The sequence below is a fragment of the Ipomoea nil genome, unplaced genomic scaffold (assembly GCF_001879475.1).
Source record: "Ipomoea nil cultivar Tokyo-kokei standard unplaced genomic scaffold, Asagao_1.1 scaffold0813, whole genome shotgun sequence".
Taxonomy (NCBI): Eukaryota; Viridiplantae; Streptophyta; class Magnoliopsida; order Solanales; family Convolvulaceae; genus Ipomoea; species Ipomoea nil.
This window is the reverse complement of record NW_017617241.1, coordinates 502,943-526,152: the sequence shown is the minus strand read 5'-3', so window position 1 is coordinate 526,152 and position 23,210 is coordinate 502,943. Positions and strand designations below refer to the sequence as shown.

General features: G+C 36.6%; 4 protein-coding genes and 1 long non-coding RNA gene across 8 annotated transcripts; 3 read left to right on the top strand and 2 right to left on the bottom strand.

Moving 5' to 3' along the window:
* Positions 1-186: 186 nt before the first annotated feature.
* On the bottom strand, positions 187-5,626 carry LOC109178021. The gene is made up of 3 exons (XR_002053654.1): positions 5,529-5,626; positions 4,701-4,932; positions 187-1,299 (listed from the first exon to the last, which is right to left on the bottom strand). It is a non-coding gene; the product is annotated as an uncharacterized LOC109178021 (long non-coding RNA).
* Positions 5,627-7,595: 1,969 nt separating this feature from the next.
* On the top strand, positions 7,596-9,759 carry LOC109178121 (LOB domain-containing protein 25-like). 3 transcript variants are annotated; one of them, XM_019327665.1, is made up of 2 exons: positions 7,596-7,814; positions 9,007-9,759. In XM_019327665.1, exon 2 carries the CDS (start codon positions 9,059-9,061, stop codon positions 9,608-9,610), a length of 552 nt encoding a protein of 183 aa, XP_019183210.1. In that variant the 5' UTR covers positions 7,596-7,814; positions 9,007-9,058; the 3' UTR covers positions 9,611-9,759. The 3 variants fall into 3 exon arrangements, with proteins under 3 accessions (XP_019183210.1, XP_019183211.1, XP_019183212.1); XM_019327666.1 differs by having other exon boundaries at positions 7,596-7,818; XM_019327667.1 differs by lacking the exon at positions 7,596-7,814 and adding an exon at positions 7,926-8,108 and having other exon boundaries at positions 9,005-9,759.
* Positions 9,760-10,980: 1,221 nt separating this feature from the next.
* Positions 10,981-11,819, top strand: LOC109178102 (oleosin 18.2 kDa-like). Its single transcript, XM_019327632.1, has one exon. It carries the CDS (start codon positions 11,052-11,054, stop codon positions 11,568-11,570), a length of 519 nt encoding a protein of 172 aa, XP_019183177.1. The 5' UTR covers positions 10,981-11,051; the 3' UTR covers positions 11,571-11,819.
* A 1,000-nt stretch (positions 11,820-12,819) lies between these two features.
* Positions 12,820-16,874, bottom strand: LOC109178002. Of its 2 annotated transcripts, XM_019327491.1 has the most exons (12): positions 16,585-16,873; positions 16,236-16,511; positions 15,615-15,731; positions 15,296-15,396; positions 15,030-15,101; positions 14,766-14,847; positions 14,563-14,643; positions 14,126-14,164; positions 13,869-13,934; positions 13,596-13,748; positions 13,149-13,277; positions 12,820-13,024 (listed from the first exon to the last, which is right to left on the bottom strand). In XM_019327491.1, exons 2-12 carry the CDS (start codon positions 16,485-16,487, stop codon positions 12,968-12,970), a joined length of 1,149 nt encoding a protein of 382 aa, XP_019183036.1. In that variant the 5' UTR covers positions 16,488-16,511; positions 16,585-16,873; the 3' UTR covers positions 12,820-12,967. The 2 variants fall into 2 exon arrangements, with proteins under 2 accessions (XP_019183036.1, XP_019183035.1); XM_019327490.1 differs by having other exon boundaries at positions 16,236-16,874.
* Positions 16,875-21,063: 4,189 nt separating this feature from the next.
* Positions 21,064-23,130, top strand: LOC109178101. The gene is made up of 7 exons (XM_019327631.1): positions 21,064-21,413; positions 21,508-21,645; positions 21,913-22,002; positions 22,141-22,370; positions 22,594-22,641; positions 22,773-22,956; positions 23,038-23,130. The coding sequence occupies exons 1-6, from the start codon at positions 21,320-21,322 to the stop codon at positions 22,953-22,955; spliced, it is 783 nt and encodes a 260-aa protein (XP_019183176.1). The 5' UTR covers positions 21,064-21,319; the 3' UTR covers position 22,956; positions 23,038-23,130.
* Positions 23,131-23,210: the final 80 nt, after the last annotated feature.

The following is a 23,210-nucleotide window of genomic DNA, read 5'->3' as shown; positions in this document are numbered from 1 at the left end:
TGTGCATTTTCAAAGCATAAATTTTGAAATAATAGATGGTGGACCCCAGAAAGGGTTAAGAATTGATCACTTTAGATTTCAGAGTGAGAGTCTGCAGCATCATTTTCCAGCCAAGATAAAGATTTACTACCCTTTAATTTTATCAATAATAATAATAATAATATTGAAATTAAAAATAAATAAATTAGCTAACAAAGATAATCTTAGAAAATTTTGATAATGTTTTTCTTGAAAGGAGTAAATATACTAAACTACATGGTAGGGTGTTGTATATTACATAATCTCAAAGCTTAAGCTCAAATGCTACAATCTGAGAAATGAAACCAAGAAGAACAGAACATAAGAGCCTGGCCGCCTGGGAGCTACATTCATCACTCTTGCTAATCAGTTGGCCCGCTCCACGTGGCGTATGAATACGGATTCGAGGTCCGGCGGATCAAAGAACTCCCGGGCACCGTTGTACCGGCAAGAGGACGCCGGGCGGCGTTTCCTCGGCGCCGGCGGGCAGGGCAGCCTCTCCGGTATTCTGGAATCCCTGGACGTCGGCGTCGTGGAGCCGCGGTCTTCGTCGGACTCGGAATGGTAAGCGTTGTTTCCCTCCTTGGGCTTAGTAGATATGGAGTTGAGAGGAGCACAAATCGCGATTTCGGCGAATACCCATTTCGTCCCCTCCGATTCCTTGCCGCCGTCTACTTGAAGCTTCTTGGAAAACCCCATTTTTTCAAGATTGGGTGCTAAAAGGATGAGCTTTTTGAATTGGGAGGAGGAAAGAAGAATTCTGGGGAGCAAAGGGTGAGAGAAAAGATAGGTTTTTTTGGGGGCAAAAGGAATGCAAAAATGGAGTCAGAATGAAGAAAGAGAAAGGGAACATGGACTTGAAATTTTATTCACCGCTGCATAATTTTTGAGCTCGTCTAGTACTACGACTACTAGTAGCCATATATCTGCTCTCTTATATATTTTCTTGCAGCGCTATAAAATACATAGATTTACCAAAAAAGGGAGGGAATTGACAGGAATGCGAAATACTAATTGGGAAAGATTTTTGAGGGAAAAGAGGGCTGCCCGTGAAAATATTGGGCAGGAGGGCAGCTGAAACCGAGGGGGAATTGGGATTTTGGCGCCAGATTTTGGTGTTTGTGTATTAACGGCTAGCTTTCCCGCCTAATTTTTTTATTTTTCCGATTTTGATCCCTCGTTTTCAGTATGCGGAGCCCATCTGAATTATATGACGCAAAATATTGGGTTGGCCTATAGCAACATGTCGGGCATCGTTGCAACACAGCTTCAAATGGTGGGCTGCGCAGAATCTCAATTCTCAAAGAGTATTATTATTATTATTATTATTATTATTATTATTATTATTATTATTATTCAGATCATGAAGTTAAACAGCATCAAATTGTAATTAAAATCTTTGATAATTAATCTCAGTATACAATTTAAATATTTAAGATTATGTGACTATAAAATATATATGTATCTCATCAAATAGCGTAATGTTTGTAACATATCAATAATATATATAACACATAATGTCATAAATTCGATATGTGTATAAGTATACAATTTATAAGTTTTAAATCAGATTGATAATTTAATCACTTAGCAGTAGTGTTAAATCAACACTTCTAACACAACAAAATGATCATAAAGCTCATCCATGTGAATATTAACAATTTACTTATCTTTATGTACACCGTTATTAATTTTCTCTATAATATTAAATGCACTCACCATATAAAATATGAAATGGTGATTTCTAAAATACTTGTCACAATATATATTTCACGTTTCAAATGCTCTCAAAACATAATAATCAATGGATGCAAAGATATAAGACAAACCATCTTCTAAATTATGTCATTATGATAGTTTTAAGAGCATATAGTCAATGCCCAATAATATATGACTACTTGTGCTCAAAATAATCATTTGCATATGATAATTTATTATCATATAAATATGCATGTGTCATAATAAAATATGAGGAGACCTCATCGGATTATGGTTAAAGCTCCGATATGAACCCAATAATTATTTCTGTTGTACTCCCTTACTTAAAGGTTACACATAAGCTGAGGCAGTGTGCTTCATAAGTGTTGTTCTGTATGATGCTGCTGCCTTCCACTCCTAATTTTTGTTGTTGCTACACCATCATTTTGCCAAAAAATTATTATAATCTGCTCTCTGATTCGAGTAGTTGCTTATATATATTCCTTCTTTCTCGTGTGAGGATATATATATATATATATATATATATATATAAAATTTCGTGTCTGCCTATTAAAGTCTAAGCAACAGTGAGATTCGCCTACGTGATTGCTAATGCAAGCTATCCGTAGTAGGATAGGTTTGTGTAGCATGTCGAAAGTGTGTAAGGGTTCTAACTGCACCGTTACCGGGCAAATAACGCTTTTAAGGTAGTGTTATTATAACATGGCACAGATTTCCCTTCTACCATACACCCGTTGAATCCGTGCTTCTTAAAAGGCTTCCAGATCGCGCGTTGACGTTGCGATTATTTTTCAACAGTTAAAAGAGTTATTTCAGCAACAGTCAACCTTTAGCGTTATGACACCTTTTGTCATACATGATCTATCAAAAATCACTGCGCTTGATGGAAAAAAATAACAAAAGGTGGGCTCAAAGAATGCGTATCCTCTTTGAACAATTAAAGTTGGTTTACGTGCTATATTCAGTTGCACCTGAACCTACTCCAACAATGTTCTCTTCTCTTGGTGCTATAAAAGCTAACCATGAACCTGATTACACTTCGGGTGAAGAATCGAGAGAAAGCAGTCCTGAAATAGATTACATTCCAGGTCAAGAGCCGGGTGTAACTATGATGTAGATTAGAAATGACAATGCGGTCGCCAGAGGATACCTTCTGTCACAAATGAATGACAATTTGTTTGACATCTATGTCAAACAAGACTCGGCAAAAGTCATTTGGGAATCACTGTCAGAAAAGTACAGTGCCAATGATACTGAAAGTCAAAGTGTCAGAACCGTCTACAACAAAAGGAGTGGAAAAATCAAGAAGTTCAAATGAAGATGTTTTGTGTGCGGAAAGCAAGGACATCGAGTTTTTAAGTGTTCCTTTGAACTTCTTGATTTCCGCACACAAAACATTTTCCTTTGAACTTCTTAAAATTTCCACTCCTTTTGTTGTAAACGGTGCTGATACTTTGATTTTCAGTATTATTAACACCATACTTTTCTGACAGTGATTCCCAAATGACTTTTGCCGAGTCTTGTTTGACATAGATGTCGAACAAATTGTCATTCATTTGTGACAGAAGGTATCCTCTGGCTGCCGCATTGTCATTTCTAAACTGCATCATAATTACATTCGGTTCTGGACCCGAAATGTAATCTATTTCAGGGTTGCTTTCTCTCGATTCTTCACCCGAAGTGTAATCAGGTTCATGGTTAGCTTTTGTAGCACCAAGAGGAGAGAACACTGTTGGAGTAGGTTCATGTGCAACTGAATATAGCACGTAAATCAACTAATTGTTCAAAGATGATACGCATTCTTTGAGCCCACTTTTTGTAATTTTTTCCATCAACCGCAGTGATATTTGATAGATCATGTATGACAAAAGGTGCCATAACGCTAAAGGTTGACTGTTACTGAAATAACGCTATTAACTGTTAGAAAATAATCGCAACGTCAACGCGCGATCTGGAAGCCTTTTAAGAAGCACAGACACAACGGGTGTATGGGAGAAGGGGAATCTGTGTCGTATTATAATAACACTACCTTAAAAGCGTTATTTGCCCGGTAACGGTGCAGTTAGAACTTTGACACGCTTTCGACAGGGTACACAGACCTACTACGGATAGCTTGCACCACTAGCAATTACGTAGGCGAACCTCACTATTGCTCAGATTTTAATAGGCAGACACGAAATCATATATTATATATATATTAATCCTCACACGAGAAAGAATGAAGAAGCTATAAATTTTGAGTGTCCTAAAATGATGTTGGGAGCTGCTATATATAGCAAGCAACCCTCCATCCCAGCCACACGAAACAAACATGAGTGGCGTATGCCACAACATAGAGCAATTAGTGCTGGTCCAAAAAATTAAACAACAATTTATAGCTACTCATTCTATTTTCTCTTTTCTCTTTGGATTATTCCCAACATTACCTAACTGAATTCATTAAGTAACCTTTTTGGTTGATGAATTTATACAAAATGACCGCCCTTTTATTTGGTTATGGACTTATTAATAATTCTTTGGGAGAAGAATTAATAATAAAATGTTTGGTTGAGACATTTAAAATTTTATAATTTATAAATTATGTAGTTACAATCAATCATAACTTTCTCAAAGTCAATGTAGTATATAAAGAGACTTTGGGAGGAGAATGAAACCATCTTGAGCTCTCAAGCTCTATTTGATTTTCTTTTATTTTCCTTACTAACAATTAGCATTGGGTTAGGGTGCACGAATATAGGGATAATCATGTAAAACCTTGGGAGACTGCACCAATTTATTAGTTCTACACCTGATGTTGACTTATATGTTTTTTTTTTTTTTTTTTTCTCTAACTTGAGGCTTATTAATCCTTTTAATATCACAGCTATGTCTTAATTTTTCTACACCATTATTAAACATGGATATCAGGATAATACCAAATTGGCCTAGAATCTCAATTCAAAAAAACAAATCTGGAAAAGTACCTTTTGCTTTTTCTTAGCAGCTTCAATAGCTTCAGCACGGTCAATAATACCCTCCACTAGTAAATTCTGATGATCATCATCCAAATCCTCTTTGCCAACACCTTGCATTGGGAGGACTTCTTTTCTTGCAGAGGCCTATAGCCGTTTGATGGTCTTAGCATATTCAGGATCAGGGACATAGCCTTCCGCTTCATTGTCAACAAGGTGACAAGTGCGAAGGAGCTGAGGAACCCTGTTAAGGATATTTGGAAGTAAGTTTCTAACTCTATCAAGATCAGACTGAAGGATCAGTAGCACAAACAAAGAATAGTTTGCTAAAAGAATAAGTAATTCTCTTTCCCAGCCCCCCAGCAACTCCCTTTTTCTCATTTACTGTTCTTTATATAATTAAACCCAATATTGGTTTACACAAGATAGGCAATATACAATGGTCCATTACGAACTATAAACTAACCCACTGCGGTTGAACATCTCCCTCTCCCACCCATGAGACAACACCACCAAATGCAGGGATGAGAGAGTAGTACAAATTCATACAGCGTATGTCATACACACTGTTCAGACAATCATCCAAATCCCTCAATGCATCAATGAATTTAGGGTACCTGCAAGTACATCACAAATTTGTCACCAACACTGAACACACCAACCTGTCTCGAGTAATCCTATCTAATGTATAGGTAGGTTTGCGATTCAGTAGACAACTAGACACTCAGCAAGATCCTTGTTCTTCTTTGACATAGCTTTCTAAACCTTTTTTTTTTTCTCATATAAGCCAGTATATCTATGATTATGAACTTCTCAAGCAGTGGCTCATGTTTAAGGAACATATTATCTTTCGTGTGATATGATATGTCTGATGATTTCCCTTGATCTTCTTCTTTGGCACTCGCGGAAATATACCTTTGAGGATGCATAGCTTCCGGTAAACAAATAAATCAATAGGAAGTGTCAATAGCATATATCAAGCGCTCAAACACTTGAAATTTAACCAATAAGAACCTTATCAGTAACAGAGCGTCGGAGCCTAATAAAAAACATTGAGGTCGATGCCTAATTATACTTTTTACGGTAATCAAACAGAAGGAAATTATATACAACAAAGTATAAAGTGAATCAACAAAATTGAACTGAGAACAAAGTGATAGACGATAACCTGAACAGGGAGACTTAACTGCTTGTGACCTAGTTATGCATCTGGCGGCGTTTCCTTCCATTTTCTTCTCCTGAAACGTAACAAACGATATAATGGCTGAATCGGCGGCGATCACACCGGTTAGTTTTTTACGAAACAAAAAACAGAAGACTCGCAAAGGTTCAACTTACCGCAGGCCTGTAATGCTTCGGCATCGGCGCATCGCCGCACATTTCTGCAGGAGAACGAGAGCGGACGTTCACCGGTGTAATTCTGGTAAACCGGAGAACAATTCGAGCAAGCGGGACCTGAGCAGAGCGTTGTTGATTGCTCCTAAGAGTCCAAAACTAAAACGGCCGCGCGCCAGAAATCGACGCCTCTGGATAACCATAGAAATAGTATGGGCTAAGTACTGCGACTAACAAGCCCATTAACACTTGCTTAAAGCCCACAAGACCGGGCAGAGTTTAAGTTAAACGGCACCGTTTCTTATGTTTTGTCTTTCAAACGTATATTTAAATTTAAATAAATATATTCTCCATTTTCCTTTCTTCCGTATTTATAAGGTTGCCAAACAAGTGACAAATTGATAATAAAATAGTGCCATGAATTATCAATAAGCGAACCCTACTTTGTTATTTGATTCCACAAGCCAAGATGTTGTTGCCTAGCATGTGCAATATGACAATGAACATGATACAACTTTTTTCCATATTCAATAATTACATTTAAATTAATTATATATTATAAACAATTTTAATAATTTAATAGTCACTATTGAATAATTCAATATTTGATAATTACATTTAAACTAATTATATGTGAGGTCAAGTATATACAAATTTTTTTTATTGACTTAATACTTATAATCGTCTACTTATTTTGTATTATATTTTTTTTTTGAATGCACTTATTTTGTATTATATAATTGCGTTTAAACTAATTATATATATCAGGTCAAGTATAAACAGTTCATTTCAATTATTTATAAACAGTCATCACTATTATTTAAATTTTTCGTGTTTGATAATTACATCTATAATTAAGCTAGTTATATGACAAGTCAAGTATAAACAATTCATTTTTCCTTATGCCCACCGTCATTTAGCCCTGTTTGCTGAGCCATTAAGTTATTGTGATTTACATAATCTCAAATGCTCTGTCGGATCAGAGTGTGGGGACCGAGTTATTGTGATTTACATAATCTCAAATGCTCTGTCGGATCAGAGTGTGGGGGCCGTTGGGATGGAAGATTCAACCTTTAAGGAGAAGTATAAACAATTCACTTCAATGATTTTATAGTCACCGCACCGTTGTCTAATCATTCTTCATTTGATAATTACATGTAAGCTAATTATATTTTAGGTCAAGTCACTCTTGGGTGCACATATCAATTGGTCGATCAATCAATACAAAAAAAGTTCATAAGTTTTGTTTTGAATTGTTAGTAGCCGCATGGTGCATAGCATTACTATACAACCATTTGGGTCGGGAGTTTATATATATGACCATATTTAGGACAATTGAGACTCATCATTTAATTTACTTCCTCCACCCTTTTAAGGCGGCGAGAAGAAAGAGTGGTGATGATATGGTAAATTTAAAGTTCAAACTTATATGTCGGTCAAGTAAAAACGATTTTTTTAATGATTTAGCAGCCACCCTTACCTAATCATTATTATTGCCCTAATAATCCCTATTTAGTGTGCCACTTGCACTCCATCATTCAAAAATATCAGGATTGATCCACTCACCCAGTCACCCTCCACCCTTCTCCATTATCATCATCTTTTCCACTCCATCTTCTTCTAGGGTTTCTCCTTGCAAGCACATAACCCTCTTCTTTCTCATTTTTGCACAATAAAAGGTTGCATATATAGCGGTAGCTTTCAAGCTAGAACGACAACAGATCAAGTGAGATAGCTTGGAAGATCTCTCCGATCCCCCACCATATATACAGCAATCAAGAAATCATAAAGGTATGTACTGTATGTACGTGTAGATAGATATATATTAATATCTTTATATATATGTATTGATTTGGGTGAGTGATGATTATGGTGATGAGACAAGTTTGGTAGATCTGGCAATGGGGGGATGCAGCAGATCAGACAGATTAGTTTGTGTAGGAAACATAGAAATGTTCCATCAATTATATTTGGATGAGTTCTATATATGATTATTAATGCGCAGAAGATAAAGTCTAGTTTCGCGGAACTTTGCAGGATGAATGTCGGATATCACCTCACCATAAAGGCTTAGAAACCGGAAGTAATAAGTCCACATGATGCCCTAACCCTACACAAACTTAATTGCCTGCCAGTACTAATTAGCTTCTCCCAAACCTTGCTAGCTAGCTAATACTATATACACATCATCCACTATCTTTTAATTTCAAGAACATAATGGAGCTTCACAAAACATATAGTAGGTTAGTTTAATTTGATATGCAATTTAATGTCTATAACAGGATTTACACACACATATATGTGTTATTTGGAATACCACAACACCGAGTGGTAGAACCTAATTAATTTTTAGGTCAAAATTAAGTTTGATTCTTGCTAATTAATATATTTTGGTCAAGCCGCCTATAGTGGCACAAAATTTATCTAGTGCGATTTACCTTTATTGTGTCCAGCGAAATTTATTATGCACACGTACACTTGGATCTCCTTAGTTGTTTCATAATTATTAGGCAATAATAACCTTACTTGTAATCAATAATAGATCATTAGGCTCCCATTGTACTCTCGGCCAAATGGCGCCACCCATCTTCTTGGATGGAGCATGATTCTTGTATTATAAGGTAATAAGTTTGATTATTTTGCCAATATTATATTCTTTCGGTCAAGTTTGTTACACAAGTTGTGACGGGAAGTTCCTTCGTCATAAAAAAGGCCACAAAGAATTAGTCTAATAAGTAGATAAGAAATATAATCTCATTTAAGACTTTCTCCCAACAACATGGTGATGATGCATGATTCAATTGTTAACGAATATTGAGAATTTGGACTGAAATCCTATACTCGATTTATCTCCTCATGAGTCTTAGACTCCATGTTATGGTCTAGGAAAAAATAAAACTTGGGTTATTAAAAAATAAAATAAAATTCCATTTATGCTTACATTTAATGAACTATAAGTGGTGTTGTTTTTGTATATATGCAGGATATGAAAATATAGTGTGTTACGTTGCATCATAGATATATATAGAAAGGATATGTCTTCTTCTTCTTATTCTTCTTCAAGTTCCAGCAGCTATTCAAACCCTCCTTGCGCAGCCTGCAAGTTGCTGAGGCGGAAATGTCTGCCGGACTGCATCTTCGCGCCGTACTTCCCGGCGGAGGAGCCGCAGCAGTTCGCCAACGTCCACCGAATCTTCGGCACCAGCAACGTCGGCAAGCTGCTGAACGCCATCCCGCCGCACCAGAGGCAAGACGCCGTGAACTCTCTGGCCTACGAGGCGGAGGCGCGGACCAAGGACCCCGTTCACGGCTGCGTCGCCGCCATCTCCGTGCTGCAGCGCCAAGTCATCCGCCTCCAGAAGGAGCTGGACGACACCAATGCCGATCTGATGCGATTCACCGCAAAGCCCCATTCCCATCAGGGATATCCTCCGGGAATGGAATTCGTGTCGACGATGAATCAAACGGCGGCGGCTTATGGTGATAATCAACAAAGGGTTTCCGTCAACGAGTATGGACTGCCACTTCCGGCAGCCGCTGATCGGTCGCCGTCGTTTTACCCTGAGGTGGTAGATGCTGATTGTTGATTCCATGAATCTCTAGACCTATATATATGTGTATATATACAAGCCTCCAGTTTTAAGGAGCTACATACGTAGATATATGTGTTGTCAATATAATGTTGTCGTCCGTACTAGTTGAGAATGTTGAAGTTATCCCCACACTGTTTTGGGAAGGGATAGTCTGCATGGTTGGCTATTTGATAGTACATTATAACATTTTTATGTATGCATGTGACATCACGTACAATAATAAAAAAAAAATATGTTATTTTCATCAAATTAGTTAGAACTCTTTTACCAAGTATATGTATATGAGTCTTATATTATAGATGTTATATAATTCTGTACTTTTAAGTGTATAAATTCTGTACCTAGAATAAATTAAAATTTGTGTTGGAACATGAGAAACGAAAATTGAAATTACAGAATTTATTAAATATTAAATATCAAAACGACGTCGTTTTGATCCAGAGTTCACAATGTTATGTGAACCTGGTCCACATATAAATTGCCTTCAATTTGATGGCCACTGATTTAACTATTATAATGCCAACGGAAAGGCCCAAGTACAATGAGAAATTGGCGAATTATTGTGTGGACCAGTTATGTAGACCATAATAAAAAGTACATTTTTAATATATTAAATTTACATTAGTTTTGCATTAAATGTAAATTATACAATATAATGTACACTCAGAATAAAAATAATGTACATCTCTTGAATACAATGTACATTATTTTTGTAGTGAATGTACATTATTTTTATATTGAATGTATATTATTTTATAGTAGAAAAAATATGGTCCACGCAATAACGATTGTGAAAAAATAAGGTGTAAATATCTCTTCTTTTTTTTTTTTTTTTTTTGGAAAGAAAGCATATTCAATTAACTGGAATCCGAAATTATCAGAAAGAAAAGGCGGAGGCGAACAAAGCCAGGCCCTACAATTAGCATTGAGTACAGCTTCCCGAGCAACCAAGTGAACAGCCGTATTCGCGGATCGTTTAACAAAAGAAAAGCTAATATTTCTAAACATATTAGCTATTTCACGAATATCTCCTTGGATTGTGTATTTATGGTTGGGCTTTTTAAGCCAGTAGAAAGGTTCATTTAAGGCCCAAAATGGATGCAAAAATTTCCATTCAATTTTTTTTTTTTTTTTTTTGAAACCAATTTCCATTCAATTTAAATAATATAAACTTGAATGTCCATATTCGAGGATCACCGCTAATAGGTGGCAAGTGCGTGCGACACACCGACACAACATTTTAAAGCCGTAAGAAACGCTACATGTTAGTCATGCAGAAGCCTTAGACTCATGTCACGCATGCATACCAACACGTTGCACTCACCATTTCCCTTATATATCTCCACCCTATCATCACCCCTTTTCAACTTAATTAAATTCACTTTTTTTTTTCTGCAAAAACTAATTAACGTAAGCTTCACTTCCAATTCCACCCATGGCCACCCGTCCGCCGCCGCACCAGCTCCAAGTCCACCCGCAGTACCACCACGGCTTCGAGGCCGGCGTGAAAGCGGGCCACTATAATCCTCCTCCTCATCATGCTGGTCCCTCGGCCACCCAAATCCTGGCAATCATCACTCTCCTCCCCGTATGCGGGACCCTGCTGGGCCTTGCCGGCATAACCCTCGCCGGCACTCTGATCGGCCTTATGGTTGCCATCCCGCTGTTTCTCCTCTTCAGCCCCATTATCGTGCCCGCGGTCATCGCAATCGGGCTCGCAGTCACTGGGTTTCTGACCTCGGGCGCTCTCGGGCTGTCGGGTTTGTCGTCGCTGTCGTGGCTTCTGGATTACTTGAGGCAAGGGAGGTCGGTGCCGGAGCAGATGGCGGGTGCCAAGAGGCGCATGCAGGATGCGGTGGTTCAACTGGGGCAGAAGACCAAGGACGTGGGTCAAACGATTCAGAACACGGCTCAAGACACGGGAAAAGATCAAGGTACATGGACGACGGCGTGAAGGAGATGAGCGAGCTGTTGATCCATATCCATGGATTCCATGCAAGGAGGGAATAATGTAGAATGCAGATGTTAAGTACTTTGTGTATTATATTTATTTAATTTTAAGTTGTCGTTTGGTTTCAGCTCTTGATTAAGAGCTTCTTGTTGGTGTATTTGTTGTGTTCGTGAGCGTGACATTTGTATGATTTGATCAAGTGTAGTGTGGTGGTTTTTTGTTAATGGTAAATGCTGCATTTCTTTAACCAAATTGTTTGATCATATCGTCGAAGTGATAATGAGATGAGCTCTAATTTTAGCCCTTTTTCCAATCTTCCCAACAGAAAACTTTAATTTGAGCTCACACCAACCATGGTTCTTCTCATCATGAGAGGTTTGGAATTCAAAACTCTTATTTATCAATCTAACCAGCACCTTATCCCTTAACTAGTCAGTCCAGTGCAGATAAGAATTAATCTGAGTTTGAAACCCATACTAATCTGATCGACATTTTATCCCGGGTCCACTTAAGGGTCGGGGACCCTTAACTAATTAATCTGAGAGAAATCTGAGAGAGAAGTCGGGAGTTCAAAACTTTTACTAATCTGATCGACACTTTATTCCGGTCCGCTTAAGGGACCCTTAACTAAGCCGGAGGGACCCTTAACTAAAGCCGGTTCGGTGCGAATACCCTTAACTAAAGCCCCTCCTTAACTAAAGCTAGTTCGGTGCGAATACTCTTAACTAAAGCCGGTTCGCTAAATAAGCCGGAAGGACCCTTAACTAAAGCCGGTTCGATACGAATACCCTTAACTAAAGCCGATTCGCACCCTTAACTAAAGCCGGTTCGATGCGAATGAAAATTAATCTGAATATGGTGCGAATGAAAATTAATTTGAATATGATACGGATTTAAAATGACAATTAATCCTATGACAATTAATCCTTGCTTAGGACACGAGCTAAGCTCACAAACCTTTACCAATCTGATAACACTTTATCCTATGACAATTAATCCTTACTTAGGACACGAGCTAAGCTCAAAACTTTTACCAATCTGATAACACTTTATCCTTTAACTAGGCCGATTCGGTGCGAATGAAAATTAATCCTTGCTTAGGACACGAGCTAAGCTCAAAACCCTTACTAATCTGATAACACTTTATCCCTTAACTAGATCGATCCGGTGCGAATGAAAATTAATCTGAATATAATACGGACTTAAAATGACAATTAGGGCGTGCTTTGGACACGAATTCATGATACACAGATAAGAGATGCATTGTAAACACCATTCTTTATTACATTCTCAGATAAAATAATGTAATATACACGCATTGATATTTCATACTCGTACATTTTGAGAAACTACTAATAATCCTAATATCTTCAAGTGGTATTCAAAATATCAGATTCGTACTATTCTATGGAAGTCGCAGTTTGTTTGTTCTCTTCTCTGGAAACTCCAAGCGAAGACTGGAGACATACATACAAGAAGGAATGAACATTATTTAGAAGAGAGAATGAGAGACCGTCACATGCATAAAAATCAGTCCAGTACAGTAAATGGATCTTTGCAGATTGCATGACATGAACTTACCATGTTGAGCAGCCTTAGAGCGGCTGGCCGTGTAAATTTTCTTGCAAAAAGGAAGCACGGGGCAGGTTTTCCCTTGCTAGTGCACCACTCTCTGCGATACTCTGTCTCATAGTAAATGTTGTCTACATCCTGTCCAAATGTAGTGCAGATGTGAATTTATCAAAACCATATGAGAGCTTCAATTGAATTGAAGAAATGAAAACTAGAAAACGAAAACAATAAATGTCTAAATCCTGTCCAAGCACACAAAAGCAGTGCAGACGTGAGTTTATCAAAACCATATGGGTGCGTTTCAATTGAAGAAATTCTCAATTTTCTGAAGAAATGGAAAACTAGAGAAACGAAAATAGAAAATGCATTTACTTATACATTCCTTTAGAAGATGCAGAAGGAGAAACACCATCTTGCTCACACAAATGGAATGAATCATGGATTACTGAAGAATACCTTGATAGATCGAATGAGCATGGGGGTAGCATCGGTTAACTTGTAAGTGACAGGATGCCACCCTTGTCGTTCACGTTTTTTCTTGGAGGATGAAAGATCCCATGATGTGTGAGTTAGGGTTCTTCGGGTGATTTCTCCTTCTTGTCCTTCTTGCTGCATTAAATGGAAAGTGTTTCTGGATCAGATATAACTTGATTGTTTAGCCTATTAGCACATTTGCAAGGATTAACCCTGCGGCTTCATGACTATGACTTAGCCTACAAAACAACTTACAGCAAGCAAGGTCGCAACATAATGTTCATCAGGTATACAATTATGAATCTTAGATGTATCAGCAGGCTGCAACAGAGAATAATTTTTATCAGTCAGAAAATCACCAAAACCATTTCCAAATATACTTACCAGAAATTATGATAAAACAGATGCCACAGAAAGTGTCAAGATTTTTGTATGAAAATGTGTAAGTCATGACATGGGTCCATCTATAATAAGAAATGTAAAATACTTAAAACAATGGTAAGAACACTTACCACTGGATGCTCCCTCCAAAACTCAGGTAGCGGCTTTTTCTGCATAATTGTTGCACAACTCAGGTAAATCGAAAATGGCATGGCAACAAAATATAACAAGCAATATGTACATGGAACAGTAGATTACATATGAAAAGTGATTTGTGCATGTACAAATTAAAGTAGACTGCACATAAAGAATTCTTATGAAACCGGAAAACAGAAGCATAGGCCAAATTAAAGAATCCTGGTTTAGAAGTATCATGCTTTTGCAAGGTTAATAGTTCTAGCAGAGTCCAAAAGTGTCAAAAAGAAAAAGGAACTTTGAAATAGCATATAAATAAGATCTGATGAAGAGTAATTATTATTTAACACTTTACACATTATTACACCAACTTCTTAAATAAAAGTGGGTATTTACACGATAACAAAAGTCTGCTTAATCAGCAGTAACTTGCCTTGCAATACAATTGAAACATAGGAAGAACAGTTTCATCCTTCACTACAATTTCAGCATGTTTTCTGTTTAGAACAACCCACTGCAAGAAAAAGATAAAGTTGTAATAAGCTAAACTATGCATAAGTCTCAGTCTAAAATAAAATAATTTAAATAATTTAAATTCTTTCAAAAAATATAAAATAAAATAATTTAAATCAATACCTGAGATCCTTTCCTCCAGTTTTGAACAGGAATTACAGGATGCATTTTTGGGTTGTAACGGCCTTCCTTTGTGTCAGCAAAACTGTTATCAGCATTAAACTAAGACAGTTACATGAAGCATTCACAAATGATTGCTCAAACAACTTAATTTTGGCTATGCAATGGCTTGATTTTACTGTGTAACTTTAGCAATATGAAAAGACACAGAACAAAGATCTCCAAGTCGGAACAAATCATGTTAAGCACTATGCATCGGCTGCTTACCTGTCCACAAAACTATTGGAGGTAGACATTATATAGTTGTATGTGTAGCTGAAGTTGTACAACGGTATGCAGCTGAAACAAAAGTACATAACATCATAGTTAACATGCTCTCAATATATAATAATGATTAATCAACGTACAATTCAAATTTATCTACCAACAAAATAGGGTGCTATGTTTTGTGGTATGAAAATCAATACTAGTACAAATGGTTTAACTACAAAGATGAGCATTAATAACAGCAAAGCCACTAAATCTCATCTCACCTATCTGAAAGAAATACAAATCTTTCATTAAAAGGATCCACCAATGCATTTTGGAGCAAAATACGCTCAGCCTGAATCATGCTAGCTTCTCCCCAATCTACCTGAAGAAAAAGTCACTTGCTAAATATTACTGGGCTAATAATTAAGACCTAGAAGAGAAAAGTCCCACATAACAGGATTTGAGTACCACAGTTCAAGTCTCATAAACAAACCATGGATGCCCATTGCAAAAACATGACAGGATAAAAAACATACAGAGAGATATCTCAGCAGACTAATTATTTGGTAAATATATCTCATCCAGAATGAAAAAAGAAACCTGTATGCTAGCATTAACTTGGCGGTCCAAGAAATACTCCGATCTTGTTGTTACTTTATTGAACAGAAAGCCAGGCCTTGAATGAACGTGTATAGAAAATTTATTCTCTGTATCTCCCTGCAAAACACAAATGTGAAGCTAGTGTAACCAAAATATAGGTATCCAGCATAAGAATTCATAAGTCACTCAGGAAAATGGAGAGCTAGAGGATTCATTGATCCCTATTCCGATTGAGAGTAGTATGACACATCACCATTTGCTATTGCATCCTGTTTCTAGCCAACCTGTGTTCTGAATGAATGGGCACAACTAGCTAAGAAGAATAATTAACATGCATTTGCCCGAACATCTACACCTTTTACTTTTAGTAATATAATGTAAATATGTAATTATGAGTTTGCAATTATATAACAAATACAATTAATTACACCGATTTTTTCTGTGAATTAGGATAAAAATTGTACTCCGTATTTATTTTAACGTCAATTTGCGAGGATAATGAAAAGAAAACGACAAATTCAAAAGAGTTCAGCAGTTACTCCATCAGAACTAAAATGCGCTTAACTGACTAAAATTGGAAACATATCATAATAGCAAGTAATCGACTAATTACCCAATTACCTGGAAAAATGCGTCCCAAACAATGTCCAAAGGAAGCCGGTTCCGAGCTATAAACAGAAACGCAATTTTGGGCTTCTGAACTACAGGAGGAGAGAGAAACGCGAGCATTTTGATCCGACTGTACTGCGTCTCCATAAGCGCGAAAGTTCCGAAGCAAAATCCGAGCAAAAGCAACGCGAACATAAGCGATTTCCTCCTCCATCTAAGCTGAGATTTCTGAAAGCTAGACCTTCGCACCGCGCTCTGCTTCATAGCTCCGACTCCTCTTCCCCGTCGCTGCAATCACTCAACCATCGCGAGTCAACTCGGCAGCTAAACTCCAAACTCACCCCTCCAGATCAGGTAATACCTCAATTTTCTACGCGTCGATTCATCAATGCGCATGTGACCTGTTGACAAGACAGCGGATCCACTCCGGTGACTCAAATCTCCAGGAAACGAGACTTCCGTGGAGGTGAAGGTTGACGTTAAGCGATAGAAACGGGAGGAGAGAAGAAGGTCGGTTGAATTGACTTGGATTCAGCGCTCCAAGGCGTAGACTGTTAACTGTACAGCTCAGTGAAAAGAGTAAATGAATACTGAATACGGCTCCTTTGCGTGAGTTGCAGGCTCCAGCGAATATAATAAATGAGTGACAAGAACAACTTCCTTTTCGGCCGATGACCAGATTCTAGAGATTAGCAATTTAACACTGTAAATAAATGAAGTAAAAAGATTTAAATCGCCTTTACTTAAACCTTATGTTATACTCTCGGTAATGGAGCAAAAGACAATTTTATTTTTTAGAATTTTATTTATATTTTCACAAATTTTTTAATATAATTTTTTTGGATCAAAGGAAAATAAAGGACCTCGATAATCAAACATGTTATTTTCTCACCAAGAGGCATCACAAAAGTCATCCATAAGAGTATGAGTATAAATGAGCCAAGCAGTTTGCGACGGCTCAGTCAAAACTGGGCTCGAGTTCGGTCAATTTCGAGCTCGAGCCGACACGTTTCGTAATAGAGTTGAATTTAAGTTCAAATGTTGACAAAGTTCAGCTCAAGTTCAGTCAACTTCGAGCTCGAACCGGCTCATTTCATAACCGAGCTGAGCTAGAGCTTACTTATTGTTTATCGAGCTCGAGCTCAACTCGGCTTGTTTACACCACTACATAAGAGTCTTCCAAAGGGACCAACTCCAAACACCTCATTCTTCAAGCAGGGGTGAGCGGTAAATCAAACTAGCAATATTAGATAATGTGTTATCCGATTATGAAAAAATAAAAAAATTGCAAAACATTAGTGATGAAAATATAACAAATTAAAATTAATAATGAAAAGTCAAAATCTCAAAGACTAGGTGATTATGTATACTTATGTTATTGATTTAAATGTGTATAAAATTTGAGTACAATTATTTATGAAAATAATAATATTGTAAGTGGATAAAATCGTATCTGGTTACAATGTGAAAACATGCTATCTATACTCATATTATCACGAAAAGCTAAGGGTTCAAATAGACACCATCATCGGTGGCTTCATGTGTGGTACATAACATTCCATTCAATGCTATTTGACACGCATGATAAAACTTGAACTTCCAAGTTTAGGTTGCGTCAATTCCTTAATTAGACCTACTAGTTTCTATTATGTTAAGCCAATTGAACTAAATTGCTACCTAATATATCATTAGCCACTATAATTAAATGATCAAGTAAACGTCTCCTTACAACACTTTCTTCCATATTACCATACCATATTTTTAAGTGACCACTACTTGCATACCTTTTACTGTCTCGAAAGCGGTAGTCGAGTGAATAGAGCATGACTCTTATGTTTGAAGGTTCATTATGGGTTTAATTTTTATCAATATCCTCTCAATCTAACATGTTGCAAACAGCCTTCTTAATGCAATTTAGGTATCTTATATTTAATACATACATTTTAAATTTTTCTTATTATAAAAAGAAGTGACTATTACTCATTAATCCTTACGTAGAAATGATGTTATTCATGAATGGGCACATATCTGATGATGTTAGGATATGACTTTTTTATACGAGAAGGCACCTATTTTCAAGCTGTTAACCAGAAAAGTGGCATACTTGAACCTCACTCATGATGGAAAAGTGAAGACAAAGCCACAAAGGAGTAGATAATGGTTAATCTTCTTTTCCTACTATAGAGAAAAAGAGCATAAAGAGTACTTGTGTTGCCATTAAGGATAGCATTGTACCATTGTACTCTACTGTTATTATTATCATTATGGGAAAAAGGTTACGGTGAGAGGTACAAAAGTAGGGGTGTGTTTGGTTGGTGGATTTTGTCCATAGGAATGGGTATGAAAGTGATTGTTGTTGTTTGGTTGATAGGTTTTTAGAACACTATTATGGGTTTCGAATACCTCATCAATTGAAAAACCCATACCTAAATTCAATAAGGGTTTCATTCCCTTATTCATTCTCAAGCACTACTATTAGTAACCATTCCCATTCCACCCTATTACCAAACATATTAAATACTTTCACCAAAACTCATTACTATTACCAAGTATTTGATACCCATTCCGATTCCGATTCCGATGCTTATGTGCGAACTAAACACACTCTAGGTCTATCATAAATCGGGAATAAAATAATCAAACTTTAATGTATGGGTTGAAAATTAGGAACACAAGTCACTAGACCAGGGGGCGTTATTGAACCAAGGGATATTTCTAAGGGAAGGGATAACTCAGTGATGGTTGAGAAGTGTACGGCATCGGGTTCATTCTTGGTCACACACGTGTCCCCCACTATTTTACTTTCAATGCACTTCTCATGCATAAGTGGAGGTTCCTGCCCTTTAATACATAAGATCTTGAGTATCTTGAGTGATTAGTACTTGTGTTGTTATGTTAGAGCCTTAGAGGTCATGGATCAGATTTTGCATAGTAGCTAAATGTGATTAGCTGTACGAGAATATATATTACACATTATAGTATTATACTCACATGTTACTTTTTGTATTATAATTTTAATATATTTTCTTTTATTGTAATCCTTATACATTTATCTTATATATTCACCGTTTAATTTGTTTTCATTATATTGTTTCATTATTTTCCACTCTCTATTTCTCTATTTAAAAAAATAATAAAATTGGAACACTCCTCTACTTAAAGTAATTTAAATACGTAAAAATTTCCTTTTCAAAAAAAAAAAAAAAAAAAAAAAAAACTTAATCCTATTGCAGGTTGCACAGATGAAAGTTGTGGGACAACCAACAAGAGTTTGTTTGTTGTCTTGCCATCTTTCAGAGGACTATATTTGGTTCTGTTTTAAGAAAACAAAGTACCAACTCAAGGCAAGTAATAATAGTGGTTTGTTGGGTAGGTTGCTATAATTATTAGAAGATCAAATGGAATGTGGGGATGATCTTCTGCATCACGAATATGTATTCATATGTCTTGTTAAGACTACCCACCATATTTTCCAAGATTATATCATAATAATGTCTCAAATAGGATGATTAAGTAGATGAAGTAAGATTATAATACTAAAATATTACGAGTTTAATTATTACCAACATTATATCAGTTTGGGATAAAATTCATTAGCAAAGTTTGAGTAAAATTATTCTGAAAATGCTACTATATTCCGATCATTATTGTATGGATCATGATCCACACAACTAATAAAGAGTACATTATTTAAAAATATATTATTTTGTATACTATCAAATGATGTAAATTCAGTACACAAATAATATACTTTTACACTACTGGAAATTATGGAATTTCCGACCACCTGAAAGTGATCTTAAATCAAGTCGAAAGCCTTGTTCCGACCACTTTTGGTATCCGGAAAAACCTTTGTTGCTATTTCCGGCCACTTTTTGGTATCAACTTGATTTAAGATCACTTTCAGGTGTTCGAAAATTCCATAATTTCCAGTAATGTTAGTATATTAAAAATGTATCTTGTATTTAGGAAAAATATATTATTTGAGTACTAAAAGTATATTATTTTGTATAATGTACATTCAGTACATAAATAATGTACTTTTAGTATATTAAAAATGTATTTTTTTATGGTACACATAGTACTGTGTGAACCATAATACACATAATAATTTGCTACTATATTTCGAACCTATTATATGAACCAAAATGGGAGCGTTATGCTGTGCAACCGTGTGCACCATGCATGGTGCACACTGTTGCAAAAACGACGTCGTTTTGACGTTCGACTTAAAAAAAAAAAATCAGTTTTGATTGTCGTTAACGGCGTTATGTTGTGCATAATTTGAACTATACATCCATAACTTCATAACTATACATTCAGAATTGCATAACTACACATCCATAACTATACATTCAGAATTGCATAACTACACATCCATAACTATACATTCAGAATTGCATAACTATACATTCAGAATTGCATAACTACACATCCATAACTTCATAACTATACATTATGTGAAATTATAACTTCATAACTATACATTCAGAATTGTATAACTACACATCCATAACTTTATAACTATACATTCAGAATGTGAAATTATAAAATTATGAACATATGTTTACATAACTAACGGCAATCGAAAATATATATTTTTTAAAAAGTAAAACGACGCCGTTTTTGCAACCGTATACACCATTCATGGTGCACACGGTTGCACAACATAATTTGCCACCAAAATGTTTAACCCGAATTATGTGTGAGCCCAATTGGACTCTATTCTTTTAATGGGTTGGGCAGACCGCTTTGTAAAATATATGGGGTAAGCCCAATAGCAATACAGATGAAAATATGAAATACGAGAATAAGAAAATATGAATAATACGACGACGTACGTGGATATCCATTTCTCAGAACGGCCTCTATTATGGCGGCGCCGTGGTCCGACATTAGAAATCAGAACGACGGCGACACAACTGCCTTGCTGCGGCGGAAGGGAATTCGGAGCGAGTACTTTCTGCTTAGTTTATGCAACTGATATTCGATACCGCTTCCGGGAACAACCGGCGTAGCGAGCTCAAAGTTCAGAGGTTTTGTTCATGGAAAATGCCGACGAGCTGATCAGTGACGAGGCATAGAGATTCATAACGATGTATGCGGTTAGATTTCTACGCTTGATTACAACTAGGGCTTCTCTTTCCTCTGTTAATGTCAGCTCTGTTTACTCGCAGTCTAGAGCTCTATGTAAGTCCCCTTCTCATTTTCTCAGTTCCTCATTCGCATATAACAGTATCAAGTTTCGTGCATTTCGGTTAATTCAACATTTTTTTACTGGCAGATGTTGGAAGGTTTGAGCCTTCAATAAATACATGGGTGAACAACCTAAAGCCTCAAGTGTACAGTTCGATATCAAAGTTCCAAAATCGATTTGATGTTCGAAAATTTCATCAGCAGTTCTCGAAATTAAAGAATCCGGGTTAGGTTTAACAACGCACTACGAATTCCTAACAGTTTGAGCATTTAAATTTCACGAGTTTAAAGTAAAAAAATTGTATTAGTTACTGAATTATTCAATGCCAGTGCTTCATGGTTTATTCGATGCTCGAGAAACTGCAGGTTTAATACATATGCACTTCAGCATGTGCCACTCATTTTATTTGCCTCACTCTTGTGACATTCGTGGTTTATTTGATGTTCGAGAAAGCCTGAACATCTATTGAAATGCTGTTACTTGTTCTTTTAGGAGGTAATTTCACTATGTGCAATGCGGTTGGTTTGTCAGCATTGCTTGGATCAGTTAGCATATGGCCACGCACTGCGTATGCTGTGGGTGGTAAGTGATTAACTTAAAGTCATCGTCTTGGAGATGTTTCAGACAAAATTGCACTACTGTCTATATCCATTTAGCCTCAAGGTTGCTGCAAATTCCTCGATTGTGTCAAATCGTTTCCTCTTTGTTTATATGTTGTAGGCTTTGATGCTTTGTTGGATGATGATCACTTGGGCTTGCTGGCAAATACCAAGTCCAAGAACGACTACCAGACTTTCTTGGTCTTTCTAAAGAAATTGCTGGTTCCAATTTTCCTAGCGTTAACTATTTTTCTGAATTGGGGTCATCCACTGATCATTGCAGCGAAAGTAACTCTTATTCTTTACACGACGAAGCCCAGCCCTCTCTCAATTTACCTCTTTGTTGAAGAGGTAAGAATCTATCTGCGTCTGTTATGGTGTGTTGTGAATTTTAGGTTTCCTTTGACTTAGTACAGGCACAGCATTACTCTTGTTACTTTTTACAAATGCCCTCTACCATCAATTTTCAATATTTGTGAATACATATAGCACATATCCAGCAGTCCAGTGCATTAACATACTATTCCAGAGTTGATTGTAAATATTTATGGGTTTGACATGTCTATTTTTTCAGTTGCGAAATCAAGAAATCCAAAAACATCCATTCATCTATAAATTCAAGGTGAGTTCCACATATGATTTGGGACATAATCTGATCAAATGGTGTTTGGTTTTATTGTTTTATGCTAAAATCTCCCACCTCCCTAGAAGTGCCCTCTTGATGAATATAAATATTTATGCTTTACCTTGCAGTCATTGCATGCAAATAAAGTTGATGTTGAAGATTATGCAATTTTCTGTTTGGCTAAAGTGGAGCTAACTGATCAGAAGTTCACCGTTGTTGGAATTCTGGGAAGCTGGTGGGTTTTGCCTGTATCATCATGGCAAGAGGGAGTTTCTGTGCTCAATTACAGATTCAGTAACATTTTAAGCTGAGGTAAGCTGCTAACTTGCTTCATTATTTCCTTATCATGTTTCTCTGTTTTTGTTGTTTAATTGCATTTATTGATGGATGAAGGGCATACCGGCATACACAGTGGCTCTGTTTGGCAAACCTAGCTGAAAAACTATAAGCTAGGAGCTGATAGCTGAAAAGGATCTGAAATATGAAAAATTATAAGTTCGGAGCTGAAAATTGAAGAGATGTTAAGCTAGCTGTTATGATTGAAAGTGTTTGGTAAAATTAGCTTT

Coding starts and splice junctions, on each gene's coding strand:
- LOC109178121 (XM_019327665.1), top strand. CDS start 9,059: ATGTCTTCTTCTTCTTATTCTTCTTCAAGTTCCAGCAGCTATTCAAAC.
- LOC109178102 (XM_019327632.1), top strand. CDS start 11,052: ATGGCCACCCGTCCGCCGCCGCACCAGCTCCAAGTCCACCCGCAGTAC.
- LOC109178002 (XM_019327490.1), bottom strand. CDS start 16,487: ATGAAGCAGAGCGCGGTGCGAAGGTCTAGCTTTCAGAAATCTCAGCTT. Junction 15,102..15,295: donor TTTGTATTTCTTTCAGATAG/GTGAGATGAGAT, acceptor CTTTTGTTTCAG/CTGCATACCGTTGTACAACT. Junction 13,935..14,125: donor TTTGGAGGGAGCATCCAGTG/GTAAGTGTTCTT, acceptor TCTCTGTTGCAG/CCTGCTGATACATCTAAGAT.
- LOC109178101 (XM_019327631.1), top strand. CDS start 21,320: ATGTATGCGGTTAGATTTCTACGCTTGATTACAACTAGGGCTTCTCTT. Junction 21,646..21,912: donor CTCGAAATTAAAGAATCCGG/GTTAGGTTTAAC, acceptor TTGTTCTTTTAG/GAGGTAATTTCACTATGTGC. Junction 22,003..22,140: donor CACTGCGTATGCTGTGGGTG/GTAAGTGATTAA, acceptor TATATGTTGTAG/GCTTTGATGCTTTGTTGGAT.